The sequence below is a fragment of the Ranitomeya variabilis genome, chromosome 6 (genome assembly GCF_051348905.1).
Source record: "Ranitomeya variabilis isolate aRanVar5 chromosome 6, aRanVar5.hap1, whole genome shotgun sequence".
NCBI classification, from domain to species: Eukaryota; Metazoa; Chordata; class Amphibia; order Anura; family Dendrobatidae; genus Ranitomeya; species Ranitomeya variabilis.
In genome coordinates, this window is record NC_135237.1 from 452,932,261 (window position 1) to 452,955,883 (window position 23,623).

General features: G+C 44.1%; 1 protein-coding gene across 2 annotated transcripts in view; it reads right to left on the reverse strand.

Moving 5' to 3' along the window:
* ATP6V1H (ATPase H+ transporting V1 subunit H) overlaps positions 1–23,623 on the reverse strand; it is a 162,295-nt gene that overhangs the window by 69,377 nt on the left and 69,295 nt on the right. For both annotated transcript variants that reach the window (XM_077270495.1, XM_077270494.1), the window contains exon 12: positions 13,076–13,201. In XM_077270495.1, the coding sequence (XP_077126610.1) occupies positions 13,076–13,201 (126 nt within the window). The remainder of the gene's footprint in view (positions 1–13,075; positions 13,202–23,623) is intronic.

A 23,623-nucleotide genomic window follows, 5' to 3' on the forward strand; every position in this document is an offset into this window, starting at 1 on the left:
TGGCACTCCGGGCTGAGGATACCATCTGAAGTCTTCAGTAAACAAGGTAAAAGTCTGCAAACCTGTCTCCTCGTTCTTTACTGCACCTTGCCCATATATAAACTCTTTTACTGGACACCCCTGAGGGCCACGGACCGGGTCAACCACCGTGACATCCCCCGAACCGTAGGACCCGGTGCCGAGTACCCCATTGCCCTACTCTGGGGGCGAGCCATATGCATGGCTCCTTATCCCCTATCCTTGTATGCATGGCTCCTATTAAAAAAAAAAAAAAAAAAATCTGACTTACCTTGCCTGCGTCCCCTTGCTGCATCTCGTTCTGGCGCCAGCAGCTCTTCCTGCCGAAAAAAAATCACAAGGCCCCGCTCATTAAGGTAATGAATATTCACTCCACGCCTATGGGAGTGGAGAGGCGTGAATATTCATTACTAGTGATGAGTGAGTATACTCGTTACTCCGGTTTCCCCGAGCATGCTCGGGTGGTCTCCAAGTATTTGGATGTGCTCAGAGATTTAGTTTTCGTTGCTGCAGCTGCACGATATGTCACTGCTAGACAGCTTGAATACATGTCGGGGTTGCCTGTTTGTTTGGGAATTCCCACATGTATTCAGCCTGTCTAGCAGTTGCAAATCATGCAGCTGCGGCGCCGAAAACTAAATCACCGAGCACATCCAAATAGTCGGAGACCACCCGAGCATGCTCGGGGAAACCTGAGTAACGAGTATACTCGCTCATCACTATTCATTACCTTAATGAGCGGGACCATGTGATCGCTCGGCCGGAAGAGCTGCTGGCACCAGAACGAACAAGATGCAGCGAGGGCACGCAGGGAAGGTACATAGGATGTGTGCTGGAAGCCGGCAGCTGTCACTGTGCGCTGTTAGGGTATGTGCACATGTTGCGAATTTTTCTGCGGATCCAAGCGGTTTTGACGCTGCTGATTCGCAGCTTCTTTCCATGAGTTTACAGTACCATGTAAACCTATGAAAAAAACAAAATCCGCAGTGCACATGCTGCGGAAAAAACGCACGGAAACGCTGCGTTGTTTATTCCGCATCATGTTCATTCTTTGTGCGGATTCCGCAGCGGTTTACACCTGCTCCATTATAGGAATCCGCAGGTGTAAAACCGCAGGTGGAATCCGCACAAAAACCGCATAAAATCCGCGGTAAATCCGCAGGTAAAACGCAGTGCTTTTTACCTGCGGATTTCTCAAAACAGGTGCGGAAAAATCAGCAGAGGTTCCATCTACGTGTGCACATACCCTTACAGAGAAATGAATATTCACATTTTATACATAATACACACATTATACAGCTATAGTTACAGTGAGATGTAGATTTAATACATAAAATTGTAGCTATAGATAATGCACTGAAGAAAGAGAGGTTGATAGCAATAATAGACTTATAAAAACTAAATCAGATAAAATATAAAATAGATACCGACACACAACTGGAACCTTGTTTGCATCAAACGTTTTATACCAATTGTAGGGATGCCAGGTAGGCATTAGGTTGTGTAAACACAGGCAATGCAGTTTGTATTGCCTTCATAAAATTCCAAAGGATTCAAAACCAAAACCAACCTATTCTGGGCACAAAGGTATGAAAGCAAATAAAGGGTTCAATCAGCATGCACATATACAGTATGTCAGTGCTGGCTCACCCGAACAGATTACAGCCCTTTCTCCTGGAGAAAAATGATAATTACTTACGGGTAATTTGATTTTCCAGATCCATGACAGCACCGGTACATGAGAGATGGTCCCGCCCCCAAGAACAGGAAACCTGCATAGGAGATAAAAGATGGGGGCGGCACCTCTCTCCTCAGTTTGTTTACAGAGAATGTAAGGTAACCGCTTTTTTTTTTTTTTTTTTTTTTTTTAAGAGATTTTTTTTTTTTTTTTTTTATTAAGATTTTATTTTTTTTTTTGTGAATCACACACCATCACCAAGATAGGGCGGGAACTAGAGCGGTGCTGTCATGGATCTGGAAAATCAAATTACCTGTAAGTAATTATCATTTTTTCCCTTCCCCATGACAGCACCGGTACATGAGAGGAAGAAATAGAAAGAACCTCTAGGGTGGGACAACGGCAGATAGTACTTTTCTACCAAAGGCAAGATCTGATAGCCCTAGATTTAATCTATAATGGCGGAAGAAAGTAGAGGGTGAAGACCATACTGCTGCATTACAGATTTGCTCTATCGATGCATTTACCCTCTCTGCCCAAGATGTGGAAATAGCCCTAGTAGAGTGGGCCGTAACACCAGGTGGAGGGACCTGCCCCGAAGAGGAATAGGAAAGTGATATAGCCATACGGAGCCATCGTGCAATGGTTGATTTTGTGGCCTTTTTTCCCGTTTGCCCCCTGAAAGGAGACAAAAAGGGCTGAAGACTGTCGCCATGGTTTTGTCACTTCTATATATTGAAGTAGGCAACGTCTGACGTCCAAGCAATGAAAGGTTTCTTCTCCCTGGGATTTTGGATTGGCACAAAATGAAGGCAAGACTATCTCCTGGTCCCTGTGAAATTTCGAGTTGACCTTTGGTAAGAAGGCAGGATCAGATTTTATAATTACCCTGTCCTCTAGAAATGTAGTGTAAGGAGGGTCTATAGATATAGCCTGAAGCTCACTAATGCGTCTGGCTGAGGTAAGGGCAATGAGAAGGACCGTTTTTAAAGTTAGCGCTTTTTCCGATATGGAGGAAAGAGGCTCAAAAGGAGAGGAGGTCAAGGCATTTAAAACTAAATTTAAATCCCAGGGAGTGACCTTTGGACGAGGTTTAAATGGTCTGGCTGTAAAGGAGGCCCGAATGAACCTATACACCCAGGGGTGATCAGCCAATTTTTGGTCAAACAGGGCGCTAAGCGCCGAGACTTGCACTTTTAGGGTGCTGGTAGATAATCCTCTCTCCAGCCCCTTTTGGAGAAATTCGAGGATTTCTGATATAGGGACTTTCTGAACGGTATCTGTTATCCGTCGGCCTGAGAATTCTAAAAATTTTCCCCATACCCTTTGGTATTTATCAGCCGTGATCTTCTTTCTACTGGACAGTAGAGTAGTAACCAACGGATCCGAGAACCCCTTTGCTAGCAGAAGTCCCCTCTCAAGTTCCAAGCAGTAAGGTGTAGGCTGTGAAGGCTGTGAACCTGAGGATGTGTCACTGGACCCTGGTGCAGAAGGTTTGGAACCTCTGGAAGTATCCATGGGTCCGAGATGGACATACGTCTGAGCCAAGTGAACCAAGCTCTCTTTGGCCAGAAGGGTGCGATTAAGATTATGCGTGATTTCTCTTCTCGGATCTTCTTCAGGACTGTGGGGATTAATGGGATTGGGGGAAACGCATAGGCTAGTTGGAATCTCCATTGGTGCAGTAACGCATCTACTCCTTCCGGGTTTTCTTTCGGGTTTAGAGAGTAGAATCTTTCTACTTTTCGATTCTGCCTTGTGGAAAAAAGATCCACTTGAGGAAGCCCCCAGATGGCACAGATTTCTCCAAATATTTTTTGATTTAGCGACCACTCGCCTTGGTGCAGGACGTGACGACTCAGAAAATCTGCGACAAAGTTGTCCGACCCCTTTAAGTGTGTACTTGTAAGAGATAAAAGGTGGTTTTCGGCCCAAATAAATAGTCTTCCTGCTTCTTCCATTAGGGGACTTGATCTGGTTCCCCCCTGTCGATTTATATACGACACCGTTGTGCTGTTGTCGGACAACACTACCAGATGTTTTCCTTTGACATCCTCTTCCGTTTGAAGAATCGCTTGCCTTACCGCTGTTAATTCCTTCAAGTTTGAGGAGGCTAATTGCATTTGTGGATCCCATAGACCCTGTAGGATCCGATCTGATAGGTGTGCCCCCCAACCTAACGGGTTCGCATCCGTGGTTAGTACCACCGGATTCTGGATTGACCATGGGACCCCTTTTTTTAGATTTTCGGAATCTAGCCACCAGCTTAGAGAGTCCCGTACATGTTGTGACAATACGATTCTTCGATTTAAGTTGTAAGGTATTTTTGTTTGTTCTGACAGGATCTGCCACTGTAGGTCCCTTGAATGAAGTTGTGCCCATTGGACTGCTGGAATTGTTGCAGTTAGCATACCTAGGAGGGACATGGCTTCCCTCACCGAGACATATTGGGCCACCTGTATTTGTCTTACTCGTTGTTTTATGGCCTCGACTTTTCTGTCTGGAAGGATACAGACTTGTCTGATTGAATTTAATTGTATCCCCAGGAACTCTTGTATCTGGACCGGAATCAATCTTGATTTTTTTAAGTTTATTATCCACCCTAGTTTGGTAAGCAGCTCTCGTACTGTCGTAACTGCTTTTATGCAATCTTCTTGATTGTCGGCTATAAGGAGGAAATCGTCCAAATAGGGCACTAGTAGAATGTTTTCTCTCCTTACGAAGGATGCTACTTCCGAAATTATTTTTGTAAAGATACGAGGAGCCACTGATACCCCAAAGGGGAGACATTGGTATTGTAGGCTGGTTTTGGAGTGAGGAAAAGGGTGCTGTAAAACCCCCTCCCTATTTCCTGTGGAGGTACTCTTACCAGGACTTTTTTGTCTAAAAGAAGATGAACTTCTTTCTCGAGAACTAACTGGTTCTTTTTGGCCACCCGAGTAACTTTTATTCGGTGAGGAGGCAGGGAGATGAAGTTTAATCGTAGGCCGTCTGATAACAAGTTGATTATCCATGGAGACGGCTGTAAGGCTACCCACTGATGGACAAAAAACCGTAACCTTCCTCCCACCTGGAATATGGCGTCATTGTTTGGGATCTGGTTTTGGAGGTTTATTGAAAAGAAACCCTCTTTCTCTTTTTTCACCCCAGGGTTTCCCCCGTGTGGTTCTATCCGTTGGGCGGCCCCGGCCTCTACCCGATCCTCGAAAGGACCGACGATTGTCATACCAACGTCGTTTAAAGAAGGGAGGTGGAGGAAAGAGTTTCTTCTTGTCCGCCGCTTTTTCTAAAATTTCATCTAAAGCCCTGCCGAATAAATATTGCCCCTCACAGGGTACAGCACAGAGCTTCACTTTTGATTGAAAATCAGCATTCCAGTTTTTTAACCATAACGCTCTTCTTCCTGAATTAGAGAGGGCACTAGCCCGGGCAGCAAACCGTACCGAATCAATGGCAGCGTCCTCCAGGAATCCCGCGGCATTTTGAAGTGGAGGGATGACTTCTAGAAGTCTGTCTCTTGGACACTTGTTTTTTATTTGGTCGCTTAGTTCCTCCAGCCATTTAACCATGGCACGGGCAGTGCAGGTAGCCGCTACTCCAGGCTTGAACACCCAAGTTGAGGCTTCCCAGGCTGATTTTAGAAAGGCATCCGCCTTTTTATCTAGGGGGTCTTTTAGGGCCCCCATATCCTCGAAGGGAAGTGCTTATGCCCCTGGAGGTACTTGCGATAGCCGCGTCCAACCTAGGCGCTTTTTCCCATTACTCGCAAATTTCCTCATCAAAGGGATATTTACGTTTTAAGGCCTGGGGAACTGAAATCCTCTTATTCGGTTTTTTCCATTCTTTTTTGATAAGATTTAATATGTTATTGTGAAAAGGGAAAACTTTCCGTTTTTTATCTTCTAAATTACTGAACATGGAGTCCTGAATCGTTTGCTTTTCTTTTGGCGTCTCAACCCCCAGGGTGGACCTGACCAGTTTTAGCAACTTCCCCATGTCTTCTGATAACATATATGGCCGGCCACACTCTTCATCCGAAGAGTCCAGGTCCGAACCCTCCTCGGGCGGAAGTTCCCCCAGTTCACCCTCGGATTCTACATCAGATATTTGGGCAGGCGTAGAGGGTGGGTTTACGGAGCTCTGCAATCCATGATGCTTTAACTGCTCCTTTACAGTGCTCTGCACCTCGTTTCTCACAATGTCCTTTATACTCTGAAGTAAAGATGATGACTCTTCAGATACAGTTTTTTCTATGCATGAGCGGCACATACGCTTCTCATATGCTTTGGGAAGGCTTCTATCACAGAGTGCACACACTTTATGCTTTTGTTTAGAGGTAACTTTCTTTCCCTGCATATATATATACAGAAAACACAGAGTTACTAACATGTTTTTTGCCTTACAAAGGCACTCACCCACCGGACCCTTAGTACCACGACAGGCTGTGGGTTCTCTGCTGGGATCGCTGATTCCTTTGGATCTGCCATCTTGCAGGAGACCGTTACCGGTGCCTGCTTGCCGCCTTGTAGTTTAAATATGGCCGGCCAGGAAGCGGTGTGTGCGCCCCTGAACTTCCTCCCCCCCGGGGAGTGTCAGCACACCGCTCCTTCAGCTTACAGCGTCACTTCCGGTTCTCACCCGGAAGTTCCTCCATTCACTCGGCGCCAGCGTCGTGATGGACACGCTTTCAGTTTCTCCCCCAGCCCAGCCTCCGGCCAGGAGCGGACGCCGGGGAGTCCGCAGTGGGGAGGACGCACATGCAGCCAGGTATGGAGGCGACGCGCGCACGCCGCCGCTCCCACCGCGGACCTCGGTCAGAGACCGGCCTTAGCAAGGGAGACCTCTCCCCATGCAGCACTGCAGGTTCCCCGCAAGAACAGGAAACCAAACTGAGGAGAGAGGTGCCGCCCCCATCTTTTATCTCCTATGCAGGTTTCCTGTTCTTGGGGGCGGGACCATCTCTCATGTACCGGTGCTGTCATGGGGAAGGGAAAAACTTCATACACAGAAGAGGCCCAATCCCAACAGTCTCTGTATCCCTTTCAGCTTGAGTTCTAGAAGCTTCCAGCACCAAACAGAAGTGTTCAACTTCGAGCACAGCTTCCACATAGTTCTCCGCAGTTCCAACACACAAACTGCTCAGCTTTCCTAGCTGACCAATGCAGTCTCCATTCAGAGAGAGACCTTGGCACATAATCTCTCCCAGCTACAGCTCACTTTTTTTTTTAAATCGGTCATTCACCAGCAGCACCCTCGACTCTCCCCTATCCAGTAGACTGACATACCTAGTGAAAACAGGTCCTGATTTTCGTAAAAAGCTAGGCAGGTGCACCTAACAAAATCCTGCAGTGGTAAGCGTTAAGCCTGTCTAGCTGACTCTGCTACACAACAAATCAGCATTAGTATGTGTCCATTATACTGAGGCACAGGATATATTACATTTGTTAAAGGCCTATGGGAAATAGAATAAATCAAAGGAAACTTTACAAATACCTCAACTCTGCTCTAAACGGATCCCAGTCAATTTAATACTTCGGAAAGAAAATAGCTGCACAAACAAGAAACTCGCATTTTCTGTCTTTGTCTTGCCTGCAGCAATCCGCCAACATGCAATACAGTAAACACATCACCTTCTGTACACATCAGAAATTTTCACTTTAATTGTTGAAATAAATACTACTACTGACTATGTTAGGACAAAAAAACATTTTTCTTTTTCTACAAGGATGACACCGATTATATATGCTACCAGGCACAAATAAAGAAAAGTTTATGTTATTTCCCTGTCATCGGCAGCTTGACCATTGCCAATATATAAACTGCTAGCCATCTACTGACCATCAAGAGTGGCCAGTAGATACGGGAATCTTCCTAGAAGTGTACGTATTTCACTGAGACTACAAGCCTCCTGCACATCAAGGTAGAACAGACTGTAATGTACCCGCACAAAGTTAATAACTAAAGATTACCACCAATGTCAATGCATTTAAAATTAAATAACATAAAAAAATAAAGGTGTATAATATAAAATATACTTAATTTACAGCAGTAGTAATCTTAAAAGTACAGTCTCTGCACCATGAAAACACAGTAAAGGAGCCCCCACTGCTAGGGTTGGCTATGACAATGCCATGCTGAGCCTTGTAGGTCAAGATAACAACCAGCCTATCTGATTATATCTATCTTAGGGTACCGTCACACATTGAAATTTTCATCGCTGCGACGGCACGATTCGTGACGTCGCAGCGTCGTATGATCATCGCTCCAGCGTCGTAGACTGCGGTCACACGTTGCAATCACGGCGCTGGAGCGATGCCGAAGTCCCCGGGTAACCAGGGTAAACATCGGGTAACTAAGCGCAGGGCCGCGCTTAGTAACCCGATGTTTACCCTGGTTACCAGCGTAAACGTAAAAAAACAAACCGTACATACTCACCCGTCGGTGTCCTTCAGGTCCCTTGCCGTCTGCTTCCTGCTCTGAGTGCAGCCGTACAGTGAGAGCAGAGCGCAGCACCGCTGCGCTCTGCTCTCACTTTCCGGCCGGCACTCAGAGCAGGAAGCAGACGGCAAGGGACCTGAAGGACACCGACGGGTGAGTATGTACGGTTTGTTTTTTTACGTTTACGCTGGTAACCAGGGTAAACATCGGGTTACTAAGCGCGGCCCTGCGCTTAGTTACCCGATGTTTACCCTGGTTACAAGCGAAGACATCGCTGGATCGCTGTCACACACAACGATCCAGCGATGTCAGCGGGTGATCAAGCGACGAAAGAAAGTTCCAAACGATCTGCTACGACGTACGATTCTCAGCAGGGTGTCTGATCGCAGTAGCGTGTCAGACACAGCGATATCGTAACGATATCGCTAGAACGTCACGAATCGTACCGTCGTAGCGATGGAAATTTCAATGTGTGACGGTACCCTAAAAGTAGAAGCATCCCCAACACAAGTCTGAGGGTGCAAAATCCGAGTCAGACCTAGACTTAAACCAGGTCTACAAAAGATATCCAAAAAGCGTCAGCACTTCACCAATAAGTGAAAAACATTAAGGCCATGTGCACACGTTCAGGATTTCTTGCAGAAATTTCCTGAAAACCGGAAATTTTCTGCAAGAAATCCGCATTTTTTTTTTGCGTTTTTTTTGCGTTTTTTTTTAGCATTCTGCAAGCGTAATTAGCTTGCAGAATGCTAAAGTTTTCCAAGCGATCTGTAGCATCGCTTGGAAAACTGACTGACAGGTTGGTCACACTTGTCAAGCATACTGTTTGACAAGTGTGACCAACTTTTTACTATAGATGCAGCTTATGCAGCATCTATAGTAAAAGATAGAATGTTTAAAAATAATAAAAAAAATAAAAAAAATGCTTATACTCACCCAGACATCTCCTCAGCGGCGTCCGTTCCTCTTCCTATAGCTGCTGTGCGCGCAGGACCTTCCATGACGTCGCGGTCATGTGAGCGGTCACGTGACCGCTCACGACCAATCACAAGACAGTGACGTCATCACAGGTCCTTCACCGCACAGCAGCTATAGGAACCGAAGCGGCAGCATGCAGCGGTGAGGCGGGAAGACATCGAAGGTGAGTATAGGACTATTTTTTATTTTAATTCTTTTATTTTTGACCAATTATATGGTGCCCAGCCCGTGGAGGAGAGTCTCCTCTCTTCCACCCTGGGTACCAACCGCACATAATCTGCTTACTTCCCGCATGGTGTGCACAGCCCCGTGCGGGAAGTAAGCAGATCAATGGACTCCTAGGTGTGCGGAATCCCCGCAATTCCGCATTTTTAATGAACATGTTGCTTTTTTTTCCGCGATGCGATTTTTTCGCGGAAAAAATCGCAACATTTGCACAAAAAATACGGAATACACTGTAAATAATGGGAGGCATATGTTACCGTTTTTTTCGCGTTTTTATCACGTTTTTATAGCGAAAAAAACGCGAAAAATCCTGAACGTGTGCACATGGCCTAAGGTGCCTTTATTAGTGCAAATCTAATAGCAATGTTTCAGTTCTTCCTGGAACCAATTCTCAAGCTTCATACACTTGAGAATTCATCTGGATACTTTTGCCTTCAGTCACATCATCAATAAACACTAGTGACCCATTGCCATAGGAAGCCATGCCATCAAACTGCCTCCACCATGTTGTACAGAAGATGTGGTGTGCTTTGGATCATGAGCAGCTCAAAGCCTTCTCCATACTTTCTTCTTCCCATCATTCTGCTACAGGTTAATCTTAGCTTCATCTGTTCAAAGAATGCTTTTTGAAAACTTGGCTGGCTTCTTTAGATGTTTTTGGCAAGTTCTAATCTGGCCTTTTTATTTTTAAAGCCAATTAATGGTTTCCACATTGTAGTGAACCTCCTGTACTTGCTCTCATGAAGTCTTCTCTTTATGGTAGACTTAGATACTGAAACATCTACTTCCTGCAGAGTTCTCTTCACTTGGATGGATGTGGTGAAGGGGATTCTCTTCGCCATGGAAAGGATTCTGCGATCATCCACCTCTGTTGTCTTCTGTGGACGTCCAAGCCTTTTTAAGCTCCCAAGCTCATCAGTGTGCTTTTTTAAAAAAAAAAAAAAAAATGTGCCAAACTGTTGATTTGCCCTCTCCTAACATTTCTGCTCTTTTATGGATTCCTTTTTTTTCCAGCCTAAAGATAGTATGTTTATCTTCCATTGAAAGCTCATTTGATCACATATTGTAGGTTCACAAGAACAGCTACCAAATACATATGCCACAGCTGGAATCAGCTCCAGACCTTTTACCTGCTAAACTGAAGAACAGAATTACAAAAACCTTACTCCAATTAGGATGTGCATAACCTCAAATTAAAGCGGAGAGTCTGCACTTCAACCCCACATTGATTGTTTTACATTTACCTTGAATATGTTTTACTAAACATGCCAAAACTTATGTCACGGTCCAAATATTTCTGGATCTAACTGTATATACACCGTGTTCCAAATTATTATGCAAATTGGATTTAAGTTTAGCGCCATTTTTTCAGCCAATGAATGAGCGTGGGCAGAGTGATGACATAGGTCTTAGGGAAGTGAACGCCTATCGTCATGTTATCGCTTGTGCGCAGTAGGGATTTGGAATGTGCAATACGAAATTTTCTGTGCTGGGACGGAGGGGAGGGAAGGAGGGAGAGAGAGAGTGTGAGAGAGAGAGAGAGTGAGAGAGAGAGTGTGAGAGAGAGAGAGAGTGTGAGAGAGAGAGAGAGAGAGTGTGAGAGAGAGAGTGTGTGAGTGTGAGTGAGTGAGTGAGTGAGTGAGTGAGTGAGTGAGTGAGTGAGTGAGAGAGAGAGAGAAAAAAAAAAAAAAAAAAAAATTTAATTCCTTCATTGGGTTTCGTGTTTCGGCCGAAACCCGACTTTTCACGGTGGTCGGCCGATTTCACTCGACTCGACTTTTAAGACAGTCGGGTTTCACAAAACCCGACTCGACCCTAAAAAACTAAAGGTCGCTCAACCCTATTCCACACTATTAAGCAGGCCACAGATTTCAAGTAACATGGGAAAGAAAAAGGATCTCTCTGCTGCCGAAAAGCATCAAATAGTGCAATGCCTTGGTCAAGGGATGAAAACATTAGATATTTCCCGAAAACTTAAGCAAGATCATCGTACTGTTAAGAGATTTGTGGCTGTATCTGAGCACAGACATGTTTGTGCTGATAAAGGCATAATGAGGAAGGTTTCTGCCAGGCAAGTTCACGGGATTAAGAGAGCAGCTGCTAAAAAGTCATTACAAACCAGCAAACAGATATTTGAAGCTTCTGGTGCCTCTGGAGTCCCTCGAACTTCAAGGTGTAGGATCCTTCAAAGGCTTGCTTTGGTTCATAAACCTACTATTCAGCCACCCCTAAACAGTGTTCACAAGCAGAAATGGTTGCAGTGGGCCCAGACATACATGAAGACAAATTTTCAAACAGTCTTGCTTAATGATGAGTGCTGAGCAACCCTGGATGGTCCAGATGGATGGAGTAGTGGATAGTTGATGGATGGCCACCATGCCCCAACAAGGCTGGGACGTCAGTAAGGAGGTGGAGGAGTCATGTTTTGGGCTGGAATCATGGGGAAACAGCTGGTAGGGCCCTTTAAGGTTCCTGAAGGTGTGAAAATGACCTCTGCAAAGTATATAGAGTTTCTGATTGACAACATTCTTCCATGGTATAAAAAGCAGAAACGTGCCTTGAGGAGTAAAATCATCTTCATGCATGACAATGCACCATCTCATGCTGCAAAGAATACCTGAGTCATTGGCTGCTATGGGAATAAAAGGAGATAAACTCATGGTGTGGCCACCATCTTCCCCTGACCTTAACCCTATAAAGAACCTTTGGAGTATCATCAAGCAAAAGATCTATGAGGGTGGGAGGCAGTTCACATCAAACCTGCAGCTTAGGGAGGGAAGAAATACAAGCAGAAACTCTCCAAAAACTCACAAGTTCAATGGATTCAATAATTGTGAAGGTGATATCAAAGAAGGGTCCTATGTTAACATGTAACTTGGCCTGTTAGGATGTTTTGGAGTTAAATAGCTTTTTTGTTCAGTGACTGTGACCTCCTAATGCTGCAAATTCCACAAATGAGCATTTTCAGTTCTTTAAAACATATCAAATGTTTAGGAATTCTACTGTGCCTAATAATTTGGAACAGTGCATTTTGAGTTCTTCATTTTGGAGATTATACTGTTATCATTGGGAGGTTTCTTCAATAAAATTCGATGTATAATCTAACGGGTGATGACGCTTATTAGACTGACTGTCATTTGCACCGAACATTTAGGAAAATCCGAGAAAAATATCATTTGCATAACAACTTGGAACATGGTGTATATTATAAATAACAAAAAACTGACTGGCACTTCCAAATCAGAAAGCTGGTGTGTACAGGTGAGAACTAGGAGTAGCCATCTGTTTATATAACAAACAAATAAGGTTGCACTCTGTAGTAGTAAAGCATGTAAATATGAAATATGAATAGCATTACTGCTCTAGATAATAAAAAAAAATAATGGAGATACTTAGCAAATAATTTGGCCAATTCATGCGTGCCCAGTAGCCAACAACAAGGCGATCTCCGGTTTCCTGGGAACCTATGTATCTAGTGTGAATACCTCTCTTAGGCTAAAGACTGAATTTATGGGTAGGTAGGAACTTGCTGCAATTAAAACCGCCACAGGCGCAAATCAGCGCCTGTGTTGCGTAAGCCGCTAGACCAGGTTGTGAGCCTTGTAGGTCAATATCGGCACTGACAAAGCTTGCCCTTAGCCTGTCATCTACAGATATACACATACATGACTATATATAATATGTGGTACATATATATCTCACAATCTATAAACTGTTGAGAAGAAGTTATTTTCTTACTTCAGGAGCTCATAGTTCTTCTCATTCAGTCGCGGAGCGTTCTCTCTCCAGAACTTCTCGGATTTGTGGACTGGGCTCCATTCCAATCTTCCAGACTTCAGCTCAGAACTATACTCATCAAACGAGCTGTAAAGTAGGGAGAGAAAGGAGACTATTGCCAATATTGTAGCAGGTTTATTCATATACATAACAATTGGCATTGTGTACCCAGAAATTAAACAGTGGTGCAAAAAGGCATGATAACAGCATAGCTCATATTATCCCAGTCAGTAAGTACAGCTGTAAGAAAACAAATCAATAAGTAAAAAATAAAGGATACAGTGGGCATTTAATTCTCGGAAAGGGAGTCTAAAAATGCCAAGGAGTATAATGGCTGCTTACTATAGTTTAAAGATGGCTTTCGGAAACAAGACTCTGCTGTAGAAGAAGTGCCTCCTTATCCAGAAATGAGCAATATATTCTAACAAGTTTTTCCTGCGAGAGGAGGGTGGACTTTTCATGCTCGTGGGCCCTTTGCAGTCTATTCTGTCTCTGGTTTCTATGATATGACCTACTGTAACCAAACCACTTACTCGCGAATTCAGCTTCTTATTTTACATAGAGTAATCGAAATTTAAAAAACACAAATAAATCATAAAGTGAATCTGTCACCAGATTTCACAATGCAAACTTCAAAAATTATATAGCTCATAGATCAGATGACACTGCTGTGCTTATAATCCATGTTGCAATGGCTGCATAATTTTGAAGAGTTATAACTCATTAGCCTGATTTACAGCTCCACAGTGACCCTCCTGCTGCGGAGATCTCACACCGCTCAGAACAAGCTGCAGTTGTCAGTCAGGCTGGGTGTGCAGAGATGGAATACACTTGGAATCATGAACCATTGTATTCTATAGCTGCATCAACCACCTTTTATTTTTAGGTTCATTATTCCTTCTTTAATATAGAAGGGGGTTCAGCTCTAGGGCATATCTGTGAGCCAAAGGAGAGCCACTAAGTATTATAGCCATGACGGCTGCCAGGGAAATGTATCAGAGAACAAGCGCTACTTCCACTTGGCAATGACAGCTGTAATCCATTAACAGGAGCTTAAACGGGATTTCCAGGCACACCAATTATTAATGCACTGAAAATACTAGCAGAAATGAAGAAACGTCATAATTTACCTGCTGTTAATATTCTACTCTGTTCCTAAGCGGTCACACATGGTGATATGACCTCCAGCTCCTTACTTCCTTCTACTGTCTATTCAAAGCACAGAGTACAGAGATTTCCTGTCTGTGCTTTGAAGCAGTGATGTCATGGGGATGCGGCCAGTAATCCTCCACAAGTTTAGAGAAACACAGAATGTGCACAGGAAGATGATGATAGATCATTCTACAATACTACAGGCTCCACACAGAACAAGTAATCTTTTCAGCTTGTGACTTTATCCAAACAGAATGGAGCTTGGGTTCCAAACTGCAAAATGACATTCTAATACATGAATGCATTAAATAACTCTCTGCTCCCCAACAGCACACTGACTGCTGGATAGTGTTGGGATAGCACAAACTAGGTGAAGAAAAAGGTATACTGGAAAAGAGAAACTGGGTAGTGATATACCCATCTTGAGACTGTGTATGAGTCTCAGAATGGTGCTTTAAAGCAGGGAAAGAGTGGGAAGTGTGTGAGCTGCTAAACATACAGGTCTGCCTCTTGGGATATGTTATCTTGAGACAAGGATGGCTGCAGAGGGCTGAAGGGGAGTTAAAAAAATAAAAGTAATACAGGGATAATCAGATCTTTCTTTTATGTTTTGTGTGGCTGTCGAACACCCCTTAAATTAACCCCTTCATGACCGGAGCTTTTTTTTTTTGTTTTGCATTTTTGTTTTTCTGTCAATATGGCCATGTGTGTGAGGGCTTATTTTTAGCGGGACGAGTTGTACTTTTGAATGACATCATTGGTTTTACCATGTAGTGTATTCGAGAGCCGGAAAAAAATTCCAAGTGCGCTGAAATTGCAAAACAAAAGTGCAGTCCCACACTTGTTTTTTGTTTAGCTTTTTTGCTAGGTTCACTAAATGCTAAAACTAACCTGCCATTATGATTCTCCAGGTCATTACGAGTTCATAGACACCAAACATGTCTAGGCTCTGTTTATCTAAGTGGTAAAAACAAATTCCAAACTTTGCCAAAAAAAAGAAAAGCGCCATTTTCCGATACCCGTAGCGTCTCCATTTTTCGTGATCTCTGCTTGGGTGAGGGCTTATTTTTTGCGCGCCGAGCAGATGTTTTTAATGATACCCTTTTTGTGCAGATATGTTCTTTTGACCGCTCGTTATTGAATTTTAATGCATTGTCGCGGCGACCAAAAAAAATAACGATAGCTATCAGGTTACTCCTTTTTTTTTTTTTATTGACAGATTGGGTGATTCTGAACCCGGCGATACCAAATATGTGTAGGTTTGATTTTTTTTATTGTTTTATTTTGAATGGGGGGTGATTTAAATTTGTATATATTATAGTTTTAAAACTATTTTTCTTTACGTTTTGGCATGCTTCAATAGTCTCCATGGGAGGCTAGAAGCTGCCACGACTTGATTGCATAGAGACGATGCTCAGATCGCTTCTATGTAGCAGAATTACTGCATTGCTAAGAGCACCGACCACAGTGTGGCGCTCATAGCAATCCGGCATCAACAACCAAAGAGGTCTCAAGGAGACCTCTGGTTGTCATGCTGACGCACCGATGACCCCCAATCACGTGACAGGGGTCAGCGGTGCACGTATTTCCGGCCCAATGGCAATAAGCGCCCGTTAAATGCCGCTGTCAGACTTTGACAGCAGCATTTAACTAGTTAATAGGTGCGGGTGGATCGCGATTCTGCCCGCACCTATTGTGGGCACATGTCAGCTGTTCAAAACAGCTGACATGTCCCACCTTTGATGCAGGCTCACCGCCGGAGCCCACATCAAAGCAGGGGTACTGCTATTGGATGTACTATCCCGTCCAATGGCAGTAAGGGGTTAAAATAATCTGAATACTGGGACAGCTTTATTTTCAGAAATACTATCATTACAAGAAAACCCATTGAAATGTATTCTACTGGTTCTTGACCCAGAGCACTATCAATAAATTATTGTAATTTCTACTAATTTTGAATCTTATTTCTGAAAAGATAAGGAAAAAAAATCTGTACTACCCTGGGCAGAAGGATACTCCAAAAAATTTTTAAGTGCCCATTGCCATCTACGACCATTAGACTTATTGAAACAAACTGATAAAATTAGTTTTTATAGCTTCTTTATCAGAAGTCTGAATATAAAAGTCTCTTTCACTCTTTTGTAATGCAGTTAAGTGCAAACCAATTTAAGCAAAGGGCAACAACGACGCGTGTTTCTAATTCATTAACATGCTTTTTGTTTTGACAATTTTCTCTTTATTGTCCATCATGTTCCTTTATAGTGTGGATTGTGAAAAAATAATATAAAGAAATATAAAAAACCTACAAATTATAGGTGAACGTAGCTTGATTATAATGAAAGCTATGACTCAGCGCTAGAAATGTCTAATGGCAGTTCCCAATCACGCCTAATAGAGAACACTTTACAATACCGCCCATTGTGGTTCCATCATGGTTCCAATACAGAAAGAAAGTCACTGACTGCAGAAGTATTCCTGCTATTAAATCTCAGAGACCCACTGACAGGCACCAAACAAAACCACAATCTTAAGAATTCCCCTCCACAAGAATCAGTAATGGTCAAAAATCTGTGATCCATGGGGAAAGTGGGGTTTGTAGAGTCCTCGCTGAAGTGAACAGCAATGGATGTAGATAAAAGTGTTGGAGCGAGGCCAAAAGGCAGCCAGAACGAGCTGAACCACTAATTGCTAACTAACTCACTATATGAGTGGTCATAACCATGGTTCCCTAAGTTACTTCAATGCCCTGCACATGAGGTAAGAGACATAGCCAATGAGAAGAACTATACTACATTTATAATTGGAAGTATTTGCTAATACCGTATATACTCGAGTATAAGCTGACCCGAGTATAAGCCGAGGCACCTAATTTTGCCACGAAAAACTGGGTAAACTTATTGACTCGAATATAAGCCGAGTATGCCTTGTCCCCTCATCCCTATCTTGGTATGCATGGCTCCCTCATCCCATCCTTGCATGCATAGCTCCCCGGTCCCTGTCCTTGTATGCATGGCTCCCCCGTCGCTGTCCCTGTATGCATGGCTCCCTCATTCCGTCCTTGTATGCATGGCTCCTTTTCCCCTATCCTTGAATGCAAGGCTCCTATAAAAAAACAAAAACACACACACTTACCTTGCCTGCGCGCCCTCACTGCATCTCTTCTGGCCGAGCAATCAAGTGTCCCAGCAAATTAAGGTAATGAATATTCACTCCACACCTATGGGAGTGGAGAGGCATGAATATTCATTACCTTAATGAGCGGGACCACGCGATCGGTCGGCCGGAAGAGCTGCTGGCGCCAGAACAAATGAGATGCAGGCGAAGGCACGCAGGGAGGGTATGTAGGATGTGTGCTGGAAGCCGGAGGCTGTCACTGTGCGTTTTTACAGAGAAATGAATATTCACTGCCAGAGCAGTGAATATTCATTTCTCTTCAGCAGCGGCACAGGCTTTAGCCACAGCCATTGGCTCCTGCCTCTGTGACCCGCTGCTTCTTCTCCCCCACCGTCTTTCTGAGACAATTGACTCGTGCATAAGCAGCGGGGGAGGGGGGGGGGGACGTGGGCGTTTTCAGCACAAAAAAAAGTTCTGAAAACTCGGCTTATACACGAGTGTGTACGGTAATTATTTTCACACCTACTATATATTGAGATAAGATCTTCGAGATGGCAATTCCCCTTTAAGTCTGTCAAATTCAACCTATAGCCTAAAATGTTGATCTAGAGCAGTGCTCCCCAACGCCAGTCCTCAAGAACCACCAACAGGTCATGTTTTCAGGATTTCCTTAGTATTGCACAGGTGATGGAATTCCTGCCATACAGGTAATGCAATGATCACCTGGGCAATACTATGGAAATCCTGAAAACATGACCTGTTAGTGGCTCTTGAGGACCAGAGTTGGGGAACATTGATCTAGAGCATAGGTGTCAAACTCAAGGCCAAGGGCCAAATCGGGCCCGCCATGTCATACTATGAGGTCTGCAAGGTCAGGACTCACTTCAACACTGCTCCAACCAGCTCTCCATATGGGGAAAAAGGTGAGCCTGTCGGAGAAGTGTTGAAGTGTGCCCTAGAGCTCAAAATATTAAATGGCAGCCACTCCCTGTGCAGTCGCCATCCCCTCTACTAAGTAATGGCTGTGTGCTATGTTGACACAGCCAGTACTTGACAGAGGGGACAAAGATGGCACTCGGAGCTGATGCAATCTTTGAATCTGAGCAGATGCAAAGAGCAGTAAAAAGAGGGGCTGGTGTCAGCACAAGAAACAGGTACCATCTTTGTCAGAGTGAGCAGTGATCGCAGTCAGCCTGCACAGATGGTGAACTCAGTGATTGCAGTCAGCCAGCCCAGAGGGTCAATGTAGTCAGCCAGCCCAGAGGGTCAATGTAGTCAGCCAGCCCAGAGGGTCAATGTAGTCAGCCAGCCCAGAGGGTCAATGTAGTCAGCCAGCCCAGAGGGTCAATGTAGTCAGCCAGCCCAGAGGGTCAATGTAGTCAGCCAGCCCAGAGGGTCAATGTAGTCAGCCAGCCCAGAGGGTCAATGTAGTCAGCCAGCCCAGAGGGTCAATGTAGTCAGCCAGCCCAGAGGGTCAATGTAGTCAGCCAGCCCAGAGGGTCAATGTAGTCAGCCAGCCCACAGGGTCAATGTAGTCAGCCAGCCCACAGGGTCAATGTAGTCAGCCAGCCCAGAGGGTCAATGTAGTCAGCCCAAAAGTTATTGTGGTTCCATCTATCAATCTGAGCAGATGCAGCCAGTACTTGGCATAGGCAGCAGCCAACTTGGATTCTGAGGTCTGGGACAGCTCTCTTAGACCTACTACCTAGGAACAGCTCTCCTAGACTCACTGTCCAGGGACAGCGTTCTTCGCCCTACTAACCAGTGACGGCTTTTTAATAGCCCATGGCCAGCCCATGCATTGCAGTCCATGTTCTTACTCCGTTGCATTGACATCTGCATGAGCCCTTACAATTTCAATTGGCCCTTTCAGGGTAACCGCAACGCTGATATGGCCCTAAATGAAAATGATCTAGAGGAAGGCAAAAACCCCATGGGGCAAAGATTATTAGCTTCATTTTAGGGGGAAAATTCCTTCCCAGCTCCGTACGGCAATCAAACTAGCTTCCTGGATCACAGAATCTAATGCCCATAACATGTAATATTAAATTGACCAAGAAAGGCCTGCAGACCGTTCTTCAATTTTAGTTGTGAATCAACCATTAGAACATTACTTTGCAGACCGTTCCACAGTCTCACTGCTCTTACAGTAAAGAATCTGCATGTGTGATGTCCTTTTTGACACATTTACAGTCATGTTAGGAGGAGTCTTAGGAGTATAAAGTCCAAGGCACTGATAACAGCGGACAGCAATGGATAGATGATAAATGCTTTAGGCTGGCATATCTATGAAGAATAATGGGGCTATAATTTCTTGCCAATAGACTATCATGTCCGGTTCAAGATTATAGTCCTCTTACAAAGTGTGAAGTTGAGACAGGAAACCATTCTCAGTAGGTGGCCGAGCTAAATTCATGCCTCCATCAGATAGATGTGACCAAGCTATTCCTGGCAGGATGGATCCCTATTGAGAGTGTGAAGCTAATTAACAGATGAAAATATCTCCATCCGAACAGAAGCCGTAATTTCATAAAGAGTTATGGATTTATCATACTTGCTAGCTGTATACCGGTTACATTTTTGAGATCTTGGGAATGGGCCGAACGTCTGGCGGGGTCTCAATCCATTCTAGTACCCAGTGCTAGGAATATTCGTAGAACAGCTAGAAGCCAGGTAGCGAAGCCGTGTTTGGGCTCCAAGTGTAACGGGGCCTGGCCAGATCCGATGGCACCAAAACCGCTGCCCTATGACCTTTCATAGAGAAGTCATGATCCATCATAGGTTTTGAAATTTCGGCTGCCAGAGCAAGTGGGCCTTCGTTCTCTACCAATGGAGGTCACGCCATGCAGCGTGTTGGAAGAAACCGGAAGTAGCTGGCCCCCACACCTCCCAAACGGTTGCCAGGATCCAACGGCTGAACATCAAGCCAGTAACTGACTTTTGTATCACCGGCTTAGGGTACGTTCACACAGGACTTTTTTGCTGCTTTTTTTTGCTGCTTTTTTTTATGCTAATTTTCAGCTGCTTTTTACAGTACCAGTAAAGCCTATGAGATTTCAGAAATCTCATGCACACACGTTGGTTTTTTGTTTGATCAGTTTTTTCTGCTTTGCTGCTTTTTTTGGACATAGGGCATGTCACTTCTTTCAGCGTTTTTGCAGCGTTTTTGCAGCGTTTTTTCACCCATTGACTTGAATGGGTGATGAAAAAAATGCTGCAAAAACGCTGAAAAAACGCATGTAGCATTATTTGCTGCGTTTTTTGTGCAGAAAATCATGGCCAGCAGGAAGGGATCTCACAGCCAAGAGCTTAGGCTACGTTCACATTTGCGTTGTGCGCCGCAGCGTCGGCGCCGCAGCGCACAACGCAAACAAAAACGCGGCAAAACGCACGCTAAAACGCTGCGTTTTGCGCCGCATGCGTCGTTTTTGCCCGCAAGTTGGACGCAAAAAAAAATGCAACTTGAAGCGTTTCTTGCGTCCAACGCTTGCGGCCATGCGGCGCAAAACGCAGCACAACGCATGTCCATGCGCCCCCATGTTAAGTATAGGGGCGCATGACGCATGCGGCGCCGCTGCGGCGCCCGACGCTGCGGCGCTGACCGCAAATGTGAACGTAGCCTTAGGGGTGTGGTTAGTGAGGTGTGAAGAGCCATTGTGAGCCATTGTGAGGTGTGAAGAGCCATTGTGAGGTGTACTGTTTGTGATCTATTGTGAGGGAGTTCCTGGTAGTGAGGTGTGAAGAGCCATTGTGAGCCATTGTGAGGTGTGAAGAGCCATTGTGAGGTGTCCTGATTGTGATCTATTGTGAGAGAGTTCCTGGTAGTGAGGTGTGAAGAGCCATTGTCAGCCATTGTGAGGTGTGAAGAGCCATTGTGAGGTGTCCTGATTGTGATCTATTGTGAGGGAGTTCCTGGTAGTAAGGTGTGAAGAGCCATTGCGAGGTGTCCTAGCAGCTGAAAATTGGCATAAAAAAAGCAGCAAAAATCTGCAGCAAAAAAGTCCTGTGTGAACGTACCCAAAAAACGCACCAAAAACGCACCAAAAAAACGCACCTAAATTAGCATAAAAAAAAGCAGCAAAAAAAGCAGCAAAAAAGTCCTGTGTGAACGTACCCTTATACTTTTGTACTATCACCTGTATTTGTATATCTGACCATTCTATATGTATAACCATTGTCTATATAGTGTATTGTCTAGTGTGCGCTTAAGGCGATTAAATATATAATTTAACCTTGGACTGCTCTATTATCTTGATCCACACATCCGTGTTCTCAGTTTTAACTTTCCAATGTACCGGGGCTGGTTTCTGGCCCGATATAATCCAGTTAATGGACTGGGCTTATATCTAACAATGAACTGGTGGCGGTCCTACCATTTTGGTAAAGAAAAACACTACAAATTATGGCTTTAGTTAACTTGAAATTGACAATTAAACTTTTATTGTCTATTGTCTTAGAGCACAATTAATAATTCATTGCTTTATACCAAAGCGCGAGCAAGAGACAGCCGAGCAACAAGTTAACAAATTATAACATCTATAAAGAAAACACAACCCTAACAATGAAAAATCTTGTGAACTAAACCGGTTCAGTAAACACGCCAATTTGTAAGATCAGTGTGTCGCACCTTAATGACACTTGCCGGAGGTCCAACGATATTTATAACTTTTAATCCAGTCTGGAGCTAAGCAACCAATTATCCTTAAATCTTCTGCTACCTAAACTTGTCCAGACGTCTGAGACCAGTAACAGTAATGGAATCTGGATGCAGAGGGAATATTAATGAGTGCTGCAGCGTTCATCAAGTAGCTCTTGGCTGCTAGGGATGGATCAATCAACTCCGATTATAAACAAGCACATGACTCTATAAAGACTTTACTCGGTAAATACTGTATGGAAGTCAGGTTCAGACAAGGTTCACCATACATATAGTATACCTGAAGTCCTTTCTTACTAGTTAAAATTGCTGCAGACCTGGTATTAAGAAAACAATATCAATGTGAGTATGTATCTATCTACACATGCTGCAAATTAGGTATTAAAGGGAATCGTTATTGCTACCTCATCTGAAAGCAGCATGATGTAGGAAAGGAGACACTGAATCCAGAGAGGTATCACTTAGATTACTGGGTGCAGCACTTGGGGACACAAAGTTCTTAGATTTAAATTTAGCAGAGCTGAGAAAGCTGCCCCCGCCCACACTGGACTCTGTATGTACACTGTCTATTGGCAGTGAGCTGCTTATCACAAGAAGGGGCAGAGTCGGATTGCTTGATAAAGTGCTTCATCACATCGACCTAGGACGCACTTCCACAGCGCTGCTCCATTTGCATATGATACTCTGCACTGCGGCAATGGGTTCTGATGAAGGTCTGGATTGGGACCGAAACATTATATTATTTAGGATTGCCATTAAAAAACTTTTGCTCACTTTACTGCAAAAGTTGAGTGCAGAGAGTCGCTTACTTATTTATTTTACAGAGAAACTCTTTTTTTTCCTGCAAGATTGCATGATTGTGCAGAAAAACAGTGGAAAAAAAAAATCAGGGGCAAAGAGCTATTCCGGTAAAAGCCGAAACAAGAAGACAGTTTTATGCTTGAGAAAAGCCCGCTGGAGCTGAAACGTTGCCTGTGTTCATAAACGGTTCATTTTACTCAATATGATACCTCAGTCTCCATATTAGCTGATCAGTAGAGGTGTTAGGTGTCAGGCCGCCACCAACATTATTTTGATGACTTATACCACAGGTAGTGGACAACCCATTTAAAATAATTATAGTCATTGTTTTAGAGGTCATTTTAGTTTTCTTCAATTTGTGAGTTAATGTCTTTAACCCTCATGTACACTTGGGGCTTCCATGTGTGAAGAGGTCTCAGGAATTAAGCCCCTGCTGCTGCTGTTAACCATTTATTTGCGGTTGTCAATTTCTGACAGGTGTTTTAAATGGAGTACGCACAAAAACATAATGTCCGGATTGCGTATTTGTGTCACCTCACCTACCTAAAAATGCAATAAAAATAGATCAAAACATATACCGTATTTTTCGGACTATAAGACGCACTTTTTTTCCTCCAAATTTGGGAGGAAAGTGTGGGTGCGTCTTATAGTACGGATATAGCATGTGGGGAGGGGGGCAGCAGCGAGTGGGATCGCACTGTTATCCCACTTCAGGATTGTCCCCGCTGCCCGGAATCAGTGCTGGGAAACCACATGGCCCCGCTGATTAAGTGCAGTGAATATTT